The sequence below is a fragment of the Neophocaena asiaeorientalis genome, unplaced genomic scaffold, assembly GCF_003031525.2.
Source record: "Neophocaena asiaeorientalis asiaeorientalis breed wild unplaced genomic scaffold, Neophocaena_asiaeorientalis_V1.1 scaffold149, whole genome shotgun sequence".
Lineage (NCBI taxonomy): Eukaryota > Metazoa > Chordata > Mammalia > Artiodactyla > Phocoenidae > Neophocaena > Neophocaena asiaeorientalis.
The window spans coordinates 1,055,886-1,070,313 of record NW_020174442.1 but is presented as its reverse complement, the minus strand read 5'-3'; the positions used below and the strand labels follow the sequence as shown (position 1 = coordinate 1,070,313).

Sequence of the window (14,428 nt, the reverse complement as noted above, 5' to 3'; positions counted from 1 at the left end):
GAGCATCAAATTTATATTATACAGACATTCTGTGTTCATCTAGAGGTCAGACTGCTATCAACTCTGACCATTCAGAGTATAGCAAAAACTTAGAAGGGAGGATTGTTGTTACTTTATACCCAGGTATCAATAAAGACTGTACGCAGCTAATTGTGAAAACAGAAAAATATGAAAGAATGAAATCTGAGCCTGTTCAGAGGCAAAAGGGCCCCAGAGGGCAACACTTTATTCCTAGGGTATAATATATAGTACATATATACAGTATACTGTTTCAGAAAGCAAGAAAACATCTCACACATGGTCATATGTGCTGGATCTATTTTTTGGATTCTCTGTTGTGTTCCATTGATCTTTGTGTCTATCCCTCCACCAATGCCATACTTTCTGGATTACTATAGTTGGTTGTAAGTCTTGAAATTGGGTAGCTTGATTCCTCCTACTTTATTCTTTTCAAAATTGTTTTAGCTATTTTAGTCCCTTTGCTTTTCCAAATAAATTTTAGAATAATCTATGTTTATCTACAAAAAAGTCTTGTTGGAATTTTGATAGGAACTGCATTAAACTTGTACATGAATTTGGGGAGGATTGATAGATTTACTATGTTGAGTGTTCCAACCCATGAACACTTACATTTCTCCATTTATTTAGATCTTCTTTAACTTCTTTCATAAGTATTATGTAGTTTTCAGAATATCAATCCTGTACATATTTTGTTAGACGTTAAGTATTTCATTTTTGAGCAATTTAAACCCATACTAATTGAAATGAGTTCAGTTTTCCAATTTGAGGTTTCTCCATAATTGCTTTATATATGAATGCCCTTTTAAAAAAGTATTGATTAGTATCAGTAGTTTTATTTAATTAGATCTGGCTATCATATAGTGATGCTGTGTTAAACCACTATTGAACAACAGATTAATAAAATTATTAATGGATGCTTAAAAGTTTGTGAACTATTAAACGTATGAACTGTGTGAAGATTAGTATTACTGCTCAAGTATTTGGAGAATATCAGTTTTATTATTACCTCTGTAAGATACTGAAAGCAAAATGAAATTTTTGTAAAATTTATGGGTTTTAGATAGAAGAGGAAAAGGAATCAGTAAAATTTGGAGGATATTTTGAGAGTTGCTTGATAAGCCTCAGGATGCTAGAAACAAAAGAACATAAAGGTGTAAATTCAGGAGATTAAAACAAAATATTCTGTGGTAAATTTATAGAATAGATGGTACTGCTAATTCAAAGTGGAAAATAAAAATTTCGCTTCCTAGTGTTTCTCCATTAATGTGTAAACATAATAAACAGAATAGTTGAGGATTTAATGTATTGTAGAACATTATATAGACATTTTATGTAGAATCTATGTATTTTACATTAAAATTTTATAACTTAAATATTTAATGCCATTATTTGTATTTTCTTTTGTATAGTTTCAAGCAATTTACTGCACTTTCAGTGGTTAAAAATATTGAATTCAATTATGTAATAGAAGTTTGTTTTTTCTAGTCATAAGACTAGGCAAAATCGTAGGAATGAAAGAAAGTATTCATGTCCAGCTAATTATTCAGGCCAATTCGGACATTGATACTGTGTATGAAAGGCACAGATGTTGGTCTCTGCCCAGTGACTGAAAATGCCAATCAGATTTCTGTGTTGTTGCCTTGAAATACAGAAGTGTGTTGTCTTTATCAAGTCTAAGTATGGACTCATTCAAGCAAAGTGTGAGAATTTGGTGTACGTAAAGTTGCTTTTCCAATTTAAGTAAATTAAAAAAAAATACTTCGTAAAGCGATACAGAATGGAAAGAAAATCCTGTAAAATTATCAATTGCTTGTCACTTGGAAAATGAACAATGGTGAATAGAACGTAACTGAGGAGCATGTAAGTGGAGACTCCATCATGAAATCCATACAAAGACACACTATATAATACTATTTTGCATATAGTTGATAAATATATGCATATATAATAGGGTCACTTTATTTTTCTTAAATGTTTAATTTTCTTTAGTTTTATGTTTCTTATATTTCTACATTTTAATGTCCTCTGAAACCTTTGACTCACCACTGCTTAATAAAATGTGAGCTTCTTTGCTCCGTCAGAGCCTTTCATACCCAAACTTAAGTCCCACTGCTTCTATCCAGACTGAACTCCAGTCATTACGTGTTTGTATATGTATACCTGCACACGCTTACCCTACTCTGTTGCTTTATTTGTTGCTTCACTCTGCTTGGAATGCACTGGCTTTTTCTTTTTATATGTCCAAATCTGTCTGCTCTTCAAAACCAGTTCCATGAACATTTTTTTGGACCCTAAATCATCAATACACACACATTCCCCACACAAAATCTCACCATTCGTTTTACTTGCCACTTTTTTTTTTTTTTTACTTTTTATTAGACTTTTGTCTTTTATCCCCCCCTTATTAAAGACCAGACCATCTTTTGTTTTTCAACTTTGTTTCCACTATATATTTTTGATAACACTGATGTTACTATTATTTGAATGTATTTCATTTACTTGCTACTCATATTTTACCATAAAATGGTGGGAAACACAAAGGTTATTGGATAAATGTATAACTAGAAAACAGGAAACTTGGCAAATCGTGGAAGCATAGTTTCTAGATGCTAAGCATGGAGCATTATTTATCTTAATTCAGAGGTGATGGAAGAAAAGAAAATGAATCTTTTCCTCAAAACATGAAAGGTGAAATGTTATGGTTATATGTAATGTTGCTGGTGTCAGTTTTGGCTTAATCTATCACTGTATCATATTCTTTTTTCTCCCCTTTTTTCTTCATTTACCTCCTGCCTTTGTACTTACTTAACTTTGAAGGCATTACAGACAGACATGGAATTTTGTATTATCTGAGAAGTATATATAACAGAAATCAAGTCTGCGTATTTTTATCTTGGTCCACCTTATCTATCCTTTATAATCTCCTTCCCTAAGGACAGATTCGGCAATGCTAGATAATCTAGCATTAAATAATAACTGTGTAAAAATAGTGATTATGAAAAATGTATCATGTGTATGTAACTACTAAATTGGTATTAAAAGGCTGAATAGAAAATCATCTTTTCAATGAGTTTTTTCTCCTGGAGATTCTCAGAGAAGTCAATGCTAATGTTTCTTAAAACTCTTAAATATGTTCTTCAGGTTTAAACCTAAATCTTCTGAAAGATGCAGGGAGAGACATTTAAGTGAAACAAGGTGGTTTATGTACACATGAAACCAAACTTAGGTATTATGGCCAGGGATTGTGCCCAGAGCTAGTTTTACATCAGACTTAATATTAAATTATAGGCAAGTGTATAGTAAACAGCCTAAAACCTGATTTCCTTATCTCCTTGGTCTCAGTTGGCATGTTCTTGGTCAATATAAATGAAAGGTAAATCTCCACTCATGAAGTAATGAATCTAGATGTTGATCATCATTCACTACTGGTAAAATTTATAATGCATAGATCAAGTTGACAGTACCTGAATCCATTAAACAACTCTTAGGAATCAATTTAATACTTTGACAGATTTCAAAGGTTCACAAGGAACAGTGCAATGAAAACCTGTGTACCTACCCTTCATTTGTATTTACTAGTAGTTTATATTTTGCCCCATTTGCCTTATCTTTTTATATATATATATATGTATAGTATTTTTCTCCTCAAACATAATGAGAATAAATTATAGACATCACATGACAATCAGATTGAAATATTTAAAACATTCTGTACAAGCACGGTACATTTTCCCACCCAAGTAATTCAGTGTTGATGAAATACTGTTGTCTAAATATATATTCCATATTCATACTTCCTCTCTTCTTCCAGTAATGTCCCAGATCAATTTTTCTCAGATCCAGGATTCAATCTGGTGTCACACATGGCCTTTAGTTACTTTAAAATTCTTTAATCTAGAGGAGTTCCCAGCCTGCCTGTTTTAACCTTTCAGGATGCTGACATTTTGAAGAGTCCAGGCAATTTATTTTGTATTGTGCTCCTCTGTTTGGATTTATTTGATTGCCTTCTCATTGTCTAAGTTAGTGATCCATTTTTTTTAAACTTCATCATAGGGAAATGTTTGAACATGTACAAAGATAGAGAAAGCAATATAATGTACCTAACATACACATTTTCCAAGTTCATCAGTTATCAGCGCATGGCTAATTTTGTTTTATTTATGACTCCCCACTTCCTAGATTATTTAGAGGCAAATCCTGGAGTTAGATCCTTTCAGCTGGATATTTCTACTTTTAGCTTTAATAAATAAGTACTCTTTAAAGACAAAAAACATAACCACAATACCAATCTACTATCTTAACATTAAAAAAAGGAAACAACCTTCCTGACAGAAGTATATCAAACCACCTTGGAATATTCTTGCCAGAAAACTTGTACCTCAGTCTGATCAACTTGTCTAGATCTACCTACCTACCAGTTGACTAGAAATAGAGGTGAGAGGAACAAGTTAAACAAGGCACTGGAGATTGTCGGCAAAATCCAGAGCATGGGGTTTCTCTAGGAGAAATGACATAAAAATCATAAAATGTAAAGGAAAGGGTGAGCCTGTAGATTGAAAAAGACTTAAGAGACATATCAACCAAATGTAAATGTAATCCTTTTGTGGATCCTGATTTGAACAAACTTTTAAAAAGCAAGAAAAGAGGAATAATTTGGGGATTTTGAATGTGATTGGGTATTTGATGCTGTTAAGGAATTACCCAGTTTATAAGCTGTGACAGTGACTTTGTAGTTACAGTTTTTTTGTTTTGTTTTTTTTTTTTGCGGTACACGGGCCTCTCACTGCTGTGGCCTCTCCCGTTACAGAGCACAGGCTCCGGACGCGCAGGCTCAGCGGCCATGGCTCACGGGCCCAGCCGCTCCGCGGCATGTGGGATCCTACCGAACCGGGGCACGAACCCGTGTCCCCTGCATTGGCAGGCGGACTCTCAACCACTGAGCCACCAGGGAAGCCCTGTAGTTACAGTTTTTAAAGGTGTTTACGCATTAGAGGTACACACAAAAATTTATGCTTGAAATGAGATCTGGGGTTTAATTCACAATAATGAAAAGATTGGCCCTGTTGAAACTGAACGATGGATACTTTGTAGTTCAGTATGTTCTTCTGCCATTGTGTGTGCCTTTGACATTTTACAAAATAAAAAGTTTTTTTACGTTTAGGGCTGGTGGTAAATCAGTTTCAGAAGTTTGTACACACGTAACCATTATTACTGTTTATTATTGTTATTTTTATCAGATTTCTCCCAGAATTACTATTAGTGTTCTTCATAGGAATAATAAAGATGAAGTGTTGTGTTCTTTTTTGAATTTTATGTAACACTTATTTTTCCATTTTTGTCACTTTTTTAAGGTAATGAGCATGGTGTCAGGCTTTGCACCACTAATTTCTGCAGGTATCTTTTCAGCCACTCTTTCTTCTGCATTAGCATCCCTTGTGAGTGCGCCCAAAATATTTCAGGTAAGTATTTTCATGTTACAAATTTTATTAAAGGGGCAGTTAAGGTAATATATTTAAATATGGGATTTTTAATATTTTTAAATTATTTGTTTACTTCTATCAAGCCCATGTATTGATATTTATATGACATATACAAACACATATATCCAGAGTAGCATATTTAATTTTATGCATATGAATGTGGATGTGTATATATAAACACTTGGCCTATATCTACTCTCAGGGTGTAAGTTTTGAGTTGTCTTTCTGGAAGTGGTGATGAATTTTTGCTTTATGGACATACTGTTAGCATAAATTTTCATAATGTCTTACCAAGGATAAAAAGTATAGTCCAAGACCATAAATCAAAAGAATTAAAGTATCTTATTCCTATTAGCATAATGCCAACATTAATGTTTAATTTTATGAATATCTGAATGTCTAATACGTGCTATGCATTATGTTAGGTACTCAGGATATAATAATAAATATGATAGACATTGTTTCCCTTTAATGAGCATTAAATAAATGGCTGATACTGGATAGAAAAAACTTTTTATTACTAAAACAAATAAGATATCGATTCTGCAGCTTTGTTAATTTCCTTTGTTCTTTTTGTTTGTTCTTAATTTTTTATTGTAGCTAGTTAGTACAGTAGAGGTGTAGAATATTTACTAAAATTATTTTCAGTATTGTTTTAAGAAAGGTGATTATGTTTTATAATTAGAATTTTCATTTGTTTTGAGTCTAGGATTTGGACTTGGTTTTCTTAAAATAGGTCACACGTCTGTCATACTTCTCAAGGTTCCACATTTCTTCTGTGTGTATGCCTGCTCCTTTGGCTCTTTATTCATATAAGAATTTCAACCTGGGGTGGAATAAAATGGATAAAAACTTCAGTGTATTCTAAACCTCCTGTCTTTCTGATGCTAGAAATGTTTGAATCTCCTTTACAGTTTGTAGGTGAAGCAGCGTGAGGGGAAAGAAAGAGGACCAAGAATTAGAAACTTGGGTTCCATTCCTGATTAACCTATTGTAACTGTAAGCAGATCTGTATGTCTTATTTCGATATATTTCATTTTAATGTTTACATTTCTTCATTAGGCCTTATGTAAGGACAACATCTACCCAGCTTTCCAGATGTTTGCTAAAGGTTATGGGAAAAATAATGAACCTCTTCGTGGCTACATCTTAACATTCTTAATTGCACTTGGATTCATCTTAATTGGTTAGTCTATAAATGTATGCTAATGTAGATTTTGGTGCATTTATAGTATCAGCTGTCAACACTGAATTGTTAAATTATAAACAAAATGTTACTTTGCCTGCAATACTAAGTTAGTTTCTTTTTGATCAAAGGAAAGAGTGTTTAGAAAATAATGCAAATAATAGCACTTGTTAAATATTTGCTAAAATTCTTACCATCACTAATTCTCCATCAGGGCTAGAGGGAACTCTTAGGTTCTTGTCCCTAAAACAAATACGATAATAGCGTAAGGAAAAGGATTCCAGTGTCTTTCATGAAGGTAGAACCTCCGCCGATCTACTTTTTGGTACTGTTGCCTCTGATCGTAAGGAAGCTAACGGGTCTTTCACTGCTCAAGAAGACTTTGGACTTTTATTAAAAGTCTGATTATACTACTGGAAACTAACTCTCATGTGATATTTAAGAATGTATTTGGTTAAGTTTCCTGTGACCCAACAGTTCTTTTTAGGGGTTTTTACCCTATAGAAACTCACATATATAAGAATATTCTTAGTGTCATTAATTATAATAGTGATAAATGGAAGCAACCTGAGTACCTATCAACAGAAGAGTGAAACTGCAGAATAATATTCAGCAGTAAAAAATGAATAAATCTGGTTTTCATATATTAATATGGATGAATCTCAAATATAATAAATGTAAAAATAACAAATTACAGAATGATAATATAGTATGATATAATTTACGTAACTTTTAAAACACCCAGAACAGTGCTACACAATGCTTATGGACCATATATATGTGTAGTAAAACGAAATGTCATTGGAAACAATATTCCAACTTTGATGAGTTGAGGTATAAAGGGGGCTTCTACTGTGTACATAAGGTATGATTTCTGAAAATTAAAGTATATAAAGTATATATGGCAAAATTCATTAAATCTGGTTTGTGGATGTAGGAGTATTCATTATGCTGTTATCTACAGGTTTGAAATAATTCATAGTTTTGAAGAGTTAAAAAAAGGTCTAATATGTCAGTTAAATATGCTTCATGTTTCTTTTGCAGCTGAACTGAATGTTATTGCTCCAATTATCTCTAACTTCTTCCTTGCATCATATGCGTTGATCAATTTTTCAGTATTTCATGCATCACTTGCAAAATCTCCAGGTGACTTTACGTTTTTTTAAAAGTTCTGTAAATGTGGTAATGTCTAATTTTAGAGAAAATGAAACTTTTTTATATATAAATTTATTTATTTTATTTATTTATTTTTGGCTGTGTTGGGTCTTTGTTGCTTTCTCTAGTTGCAGCGAGCAGGGCCTACTCTTCATTGGGGTACATGAGCTTCTCATTGCAGTGGCTTCTCTTGTTCCGGAGCATGCGCTCTAGGCACGCAGACTTCAGCAGTTGTAGCGCGTGGGCTCAGTAGTTGTAGCTCGCTTGCTCTAGAGCACAGGCTCAGTAGTGGTGGCGCACAGGCTTAGTTGCTCCACGGCATATGACATCTTCCTGGACCAGGGCTCGAACCCATGTCCCCTGCATTGGCAGGTGGATTCTTAACCACTGCGCCACTAGGGAAGCCCAAGAAAACAAAACTTTAACACATTTTAAAAGATGGCATGTGGAGAATTAGCTCACGAGTGCTTCACTCTGCCTTTATAGTTGAGTCAAACTGAGTCTTCAAAGATCTCTTTATCATGAAGTTTATTGGTAAATAATGCCTGTTTCTTGTCTTCAAAGAATTTAAAATAGCATTAATTTTAAATTCTGACACTGTGAAAGAATTACTTTGCTTTTTTCTGCTTTTATTATTTATTCGGCTGATTGCTATTTCAGTTCTAAGAACATTATTATGATATAGTTAACCTATCCAGGAATATTTTTAACACAATGAGTTCTGTGGAGTTCTAATATAAGGGGTCTTTATCAACTGAAAAATTACTCCATATACATTTTTTATGGGTTTTGTTATAAACCATGATAGCAGTTGGACATCAGAGAAGGAAATAAGGAACAAAAGCACTGTTCCTTCTAAGGGTCTAAAAGTTTCTCAGAAAAGGAAAGATAAAGTATGGGAACTTAGGACACAAACATCTTAGCTTCAGTTTTTACTTTAAGAATATAAATTTTAGGGGTGGGTATGGGTGTGGCTATAAAAGGGCAACACAAGGGATCCTTGTGTTGGACTTTTCCTTATCTTGACTGTATTAATATTTTAGTTGTGATATCGTGGTATCATTTTGCAAGATGTTATCATTGGGAGTAACTAGGTGAAGGGTGTCCGGAATCTCTATGTATTATTTCTTACAACTTTGTGTGAATCTGCAGTTATCTCAAAATTTAAAAGTTTAATTTTAGAAAAGAATATAAGTTTTATTGAAATGATTTAAAAATAGTATTTTGGGCTCTGGAATTACCTATGAATAAAAATTTTAAAACACGGTCTTCAACAGTTTTTCGAGTGAGCTTATTAATTCATAAATACTTCCCGAAATGGGAAGGTATGATTCTATAGTCAACTCACAGTTTTTCTAGCAAGTAGATTACTTTTTTACTGATTCTGAAGAACAGTTTGTTTGAATTGTTTTATACATTCATTAGGATATAGATGTGTCTCCTGCTAAAACACAGAAAATAAAACCGCACTATTAAGGACTCAATTTGAAACCTAATGTTTTAATCTTCTCTAATTTTTAGCATTCACTGGGGTAGGCTGATTTATACTTTTTTGGTAGGGAATTTTTTGAGTACAGAAACTAGTAAGATAGGGTAATGTGGACATAAATAGATGTGCCCGCTTCATGGCTGTCAGGAATCATGATTTTGTGATCAGTAATGGTCTGTGACTTCACTGTTATAATTAGCCTTATAGTTCACATTTAAAGACCTTTTAGTGTAGCAGCCGCAGAGAAATTTATTTTGTGCATACGTATGTACCACTGTCTAAAGCAGATGAGGTATCCAAGTGACTTTTATTTATCTATTTTGTTTGTTGTTGTTAGGATGGCGCCCTGCCTTCAAATACTACAACATGTGGATATCACTACTTGGAGCAATTCTTTGTTGCATAGTGATGTTTGTCATTAACTGGTGGGCTGCATTGCTAACATATGTGATAGTTCTTGGACTTTACATTTATGTTACCTACAAAAAACCAGGTAATTACATTTTGTAATCCAAGTATGAAAGAATGAAGTTTTGGATTAGAACGGTGGCTTTAGAAATGAAATGGATAAAGAAGACACTGTTTTAATCATCTCAGAAACAATTATTTCTCTAATATGCTTATTAAGTCTCTAAAGTAACAAATGTCTAAAATCATCATTTGTGTCCAGACTGTTTGTTTATTCAGTAAGAGGTAAAATTTGCCTGTTCAAATAATTTAAACTGTTCAGTACTATAAATAGTACTTTATAACAACCATAGATCTGCCTGTTTCCTTTGAGACCTTTGGCTATATAAGCAGTAATTTTTAAATGTTTTATTTGTAAAAGGCTCATTTTGAGTTGCATGCACAGCATGTCTGCAGCCCTGTCATCCCAGTCTTTTCTAAGTTGTACTTTTTTTTTTTAATGTAATTGTAGTTCAGATTGGCATTGTCTTAATTTCATGCCATGAACTTGAACTACTGAAAGTCCTGAGGACAACAGTTTATTTTAGCAATTGACTTTTTAAATGTGAAAGTACTTGTTATTGATGACTTGTTACAACCAGTATTAAGCTGCTGCATGAATACTGTCTTCCCATAGATGTGAACTGGGGATCCTCCACACAAGCCCTGACTTACCTGAATGCACTGCAGCATTCGATACGTCTTTCTGGAGTGGAAGACCATGTGAAAAACTTCAGGTAAGTCATAAGGTAACAGAAACATTTTGTCTTAGGTGGCAATCAGTTCTTCCTTTATTGTTCAGTAACATTTTCATATGCTGATATTTCATAGAAATTTCTCTAAAAGCATAGGGTATTATTTCTTGTTTTGGTTTGATTTGAGCAGTTTATTCAAAAACAAGGTTGAGGCTTCTTATCAAAATTTTACAAAGAGATAAATTATAATCTACCCTGCAAAAATGTTGTGAAAGTTTTGGAGGTCTGTCATTTGATAACTTTTAAATAGTAGGTATCATAAAGTAAACTTTTTTCCCCCCCTCTATGGCCTCAGTAGTTATATAACTACTGAGGATGAAATTCATAAAAATCCCCTTTTTGCAATTTTACTAAGGCAATAAATATTTTCATGTTAGTGGCTTCATTCTCATTGTGGTACTGGAAACCAGTTTTAGTGATAAAGAATCAATGCCTTAGAGTGAAGAGTATTTCTTACTTTCTTCAATAAATTATTTTTTATCTTATAATAGTTTATCAGTTATCATTTTAAAAACTATTCCTTAATTTAACATGCTTCTAATAATTGACGATATTCAGTTACTAAAGCACTGTTGTAAATCCAGGAGTATTGTTTATTTATATAGATTCTTAGAAATTGTAGATTATTACTTATACCAAGCTATAAGTAGGCTTGTCATTTTTAGACAATAGATCATTTAGACAGCCATTCTCATACTGTTCATGTAAGCCTGGTTCTGAACAGGTGACTTTCCACAGTCACGAGTAATCACTTCTCACTGGCGTCTGCACAGTAATCACAGAAATAAATTCCTTGTTTCAGTAAATCAAAAGGCAAAATCTTTTTTAAGGAAAACTTCCAGAGTGGATACGTGCCAGAAAAGAAGTGCTCTACCAAATTTCCCCCAGGAAGAAACATCTTTGTATATCTTTTTGTTAACTCTTTGGGTTCTCCCCCCACGCCCTGCCCGCAACTTTCTTCTAGAATGAAAGTTTTCCAGAGACCACAGATCTTCAGCTTAGGAGTAGAGAGAAACTGGAAAAAGAAAAAGAAATGAGAGCCCTGGGAGGAAAACTTTAAATGCAGTACATTTTGAACATTTTGACTAGTCGATGCCAAATATGGCAGAAAATAGAAATCATTCCTTTATGTAAAAAGTTGTATTCCAGAACTGAGAGTATGACCAAGAGTCAGAGTTAATTTGCCATTAATAAAAAACTGTTGCTTTGGCTTATTACAGTAATGGAGAAATTTAAAAAAAATTTTATTCTAATAAGTGTTTTAAAATTTTTATCAGAATTATACATGAACATAGTTTAAAGAGGAAAAACTTAGGTTTGTCATGAAAATTAGCAATTGCCCCAGTTCTCAAATCCCTGTTTCTCTGATGCCACAGGCAACCACTTTTAACTGAATCGTGTAATATTTACTTCATATTTCCCAAAAAGAGGGTTTGTCTTGTTGTATTGTTTGAGTTTTAACTTCAGGCGTTATCTGCTGATTGCTTTCATCCATGTATGCCCACCACACATGTGCACCCTTCCCTTTACCCTACCGTCCCAGGGTATTTTTTATGTCATTATTTTGATTATATTAGACTTGATATTTATATTCTGACATTTTAAGCATGATTCAAGAGCCCAGCCATGTAGTAAATTATAGTTGCTTTTTTTTCCTGTACAGGCTTTTTGTTTTCTGTGTAGGCAATAAATATTTTTTCCTGTTTAAATTTCTATTTATTAGTATCTCAGCGTTCACCAAATTTGCCAAAAGATTTTTTCTTCGCTTCATAGTTTCTATAGTTTCTATTTCCTTGAATAGTGAGAAATAGTCTTTCTCACTATTTCCTGCCTCTTTAATTTGGGTTCTTAGATTTAGCATTGTCTGAAGTATCTGTGATCCTGGGCCAGGGAAGTTCTGCATTGGTGGGTGGGGCTTGTCAGTGAAGTCCTTGATGTAGATTAATGTGGCTTTGCTGGTTCTTTAAGAAATTTAAGTCATCTTAAAGGTTTTCTATTTTGATCTGATTAGATTTCTCAGAAAAGAATCTTTTAATCTTCTGCTTATTGATAAAGTTCTGGCTACCAGAGTTCTGAGCCAAGTGGGAAGGCAGCTCAGAGATCTCAGGGTTCAGCATATAGTAAATGTTCTCCTAACTCCCCTACTTAAAGTAGCTGCTTATGCCCTCAGACCAGAGATCTGGGACATATGCTTATGCTCCCAGACCAGAGGTCTCTCTAGCAAATAAGCCCTAGCCTAACAGGATTGGAGAGGGACAGGGACAGTTGCCCATCATAGTGATGGAAATGATTTGGGTTCATCTAGGTGCTTCTTATGCAAACTTTAAATCAGTCCTTCTTATTTTAGTTTCTTTAACATATTGCCCCTGCCATTTCCAAAGACTCTATTGCCTCTAAGTCCTAGGCATTTTGATGGTTCTTAGGTGTAAAATCAGATGGCTTCATAGTTTTCTCTTATGCTCATTTGTAATTTAGCCTTTTCCTGATTTGTCAAATCCTTTATTTTTCTTCCATCTGCTTTCTGGCTTTCAAAATTCAATGCTATTGTGTCCTATACTGTTCTCCATATTTTTGGTGACTTAAAAAATCCCATCATACTATGGAGATTTTTAAGGAGGGAGTAAAGATGAAGGCAGATGTTCATACTCTGTCATTGTTACTAGAAGTAATCCCTAATATATTTTGTTCTATAACTTTCTTTAGAATGATAAAATTACACCCAAATTATGCCTTTGTGGTGTGTTTACTATTTATTGATAGTAAAGATAGGGACTACAAGTTCATTTCCCTCAGTAATAGGTTATATTAGTAATAGGTTAAACTACCATAACAAAAAGCTGAAAAAATAAAGTGGCTAAACAAGATAAATATCAGTGTTATGTGATCATCCAGAGGTAGATGGATATTCATGGCTGGTAAGTAGATTGGCTGCACTTGGTTATTCAAGTTCCACATTCCTTTTATCTGTCAGTCTGCCATTCCCTAGGATGTGTTTTTCTGTCCATGTGGTCAAAGACATCACCCCCCCTCCACCACGGCCTAGCTTACAGGAAAGGAGAAAAAAGTATGGAAGGTGGCCAGCTTCATTTTTAAAGGACAGGACAAGGAATTAGGGACTTCGTACGGGCTGGAAATCAGTCATAGGGCCACTTTCAGCTGCTAGGGAGGCTAAGAAATGCAATGTTTAGCTGCAGAGCCATGTAGCCTGCTGAAGCTCAGGTGGAGAGACTGGACTACTAGCAGTCTGGGCCTTAGAGGAGGACTTCATATTTGATTGCCCCAAAGCAATTCCCCCAAGCAAAACTGGCTTTTCACATAGCTTGCTAAAATTCTGAATGAGTTAGTACCATTTTTAGGTCTTTATTCAGGTTTTCCTGCTTATTTTATAAGTATAGTTAGGAACTACCGTAATAATTTAGTAGGTAAGTCAGAATTTTTAGTCTATTTGCTTTTTGTTAAAGTTTGTTTTAATTATACGCATTGTTGTGATTCATTTTGTTGTGCAGTAGAAGCTAACACAACATTGTGAAGCAACTATACTCCAATAAAACTTAATTTTAAAAAATAAATAATCAAAAATTTTTTTTAAAAAGTTTTTTCTGAATCTGTTTGAATTCATAACATGGATACCTGAATTTTTTTTCCTCAAACAAGGTTGATTTTTATTTCTCGTCAACAAAAATCAAGAGTTAAAAAAAAGGGCTTCCCTGGTGGCGCAGTGGTTGAGAGTCCACCTGCCGATGCAGGGGACGTGGGTTCGTGCCCCAGTTCGGGAAGATCCCACATGCCGCGGAGCAGCTGGGCCCGTGAGCCATGGCCGCTGAGCCTGTGCGTCTGGAGCCTGTGCTCCACAACGGGAGAGGCCACAAGAGTGAGAGGCCCACGTACCGCAAAA

General features: G+C 34.1%; 1 protein-coding gene across 1 annotated transcript in view; it reads left to right on the top strand.

Annotated features, from left to right (window-relative positions):
- Positions 1 to 14,428, top strand: part of SLC12A2 (solute carrier family 12 member 2) — a 157,242-nt gene that overhangs the window by 112,305 nt on the left and 30,509 nt on the right. The window contains exons 14-18 of the mRNA XM_024757167.1: positions 5,373 to 5,480; positions 6,564 to 6,687; positions 7,732 to 7,833; positions 9,669 to 9,824; positions 10,416 to 10,515. Of these exons, the coding sequence (XP_024612935.1) occupies positions 5,373 to 5,480; positions 6,564 to 6,687; positions 7,732 to 7,833; positions 9,669 to 9,824; positions 10,416 to 10,515 (590 nt within the window). The remainder of the gene's footprint in view (positions 1 to 5,372; positions 5,481 to 6,563; positions 6,688 to 7,731; positions 7,834 to 9,668; positions 9,825 to 10,415; positions 10,516 to 14,428) is intronic.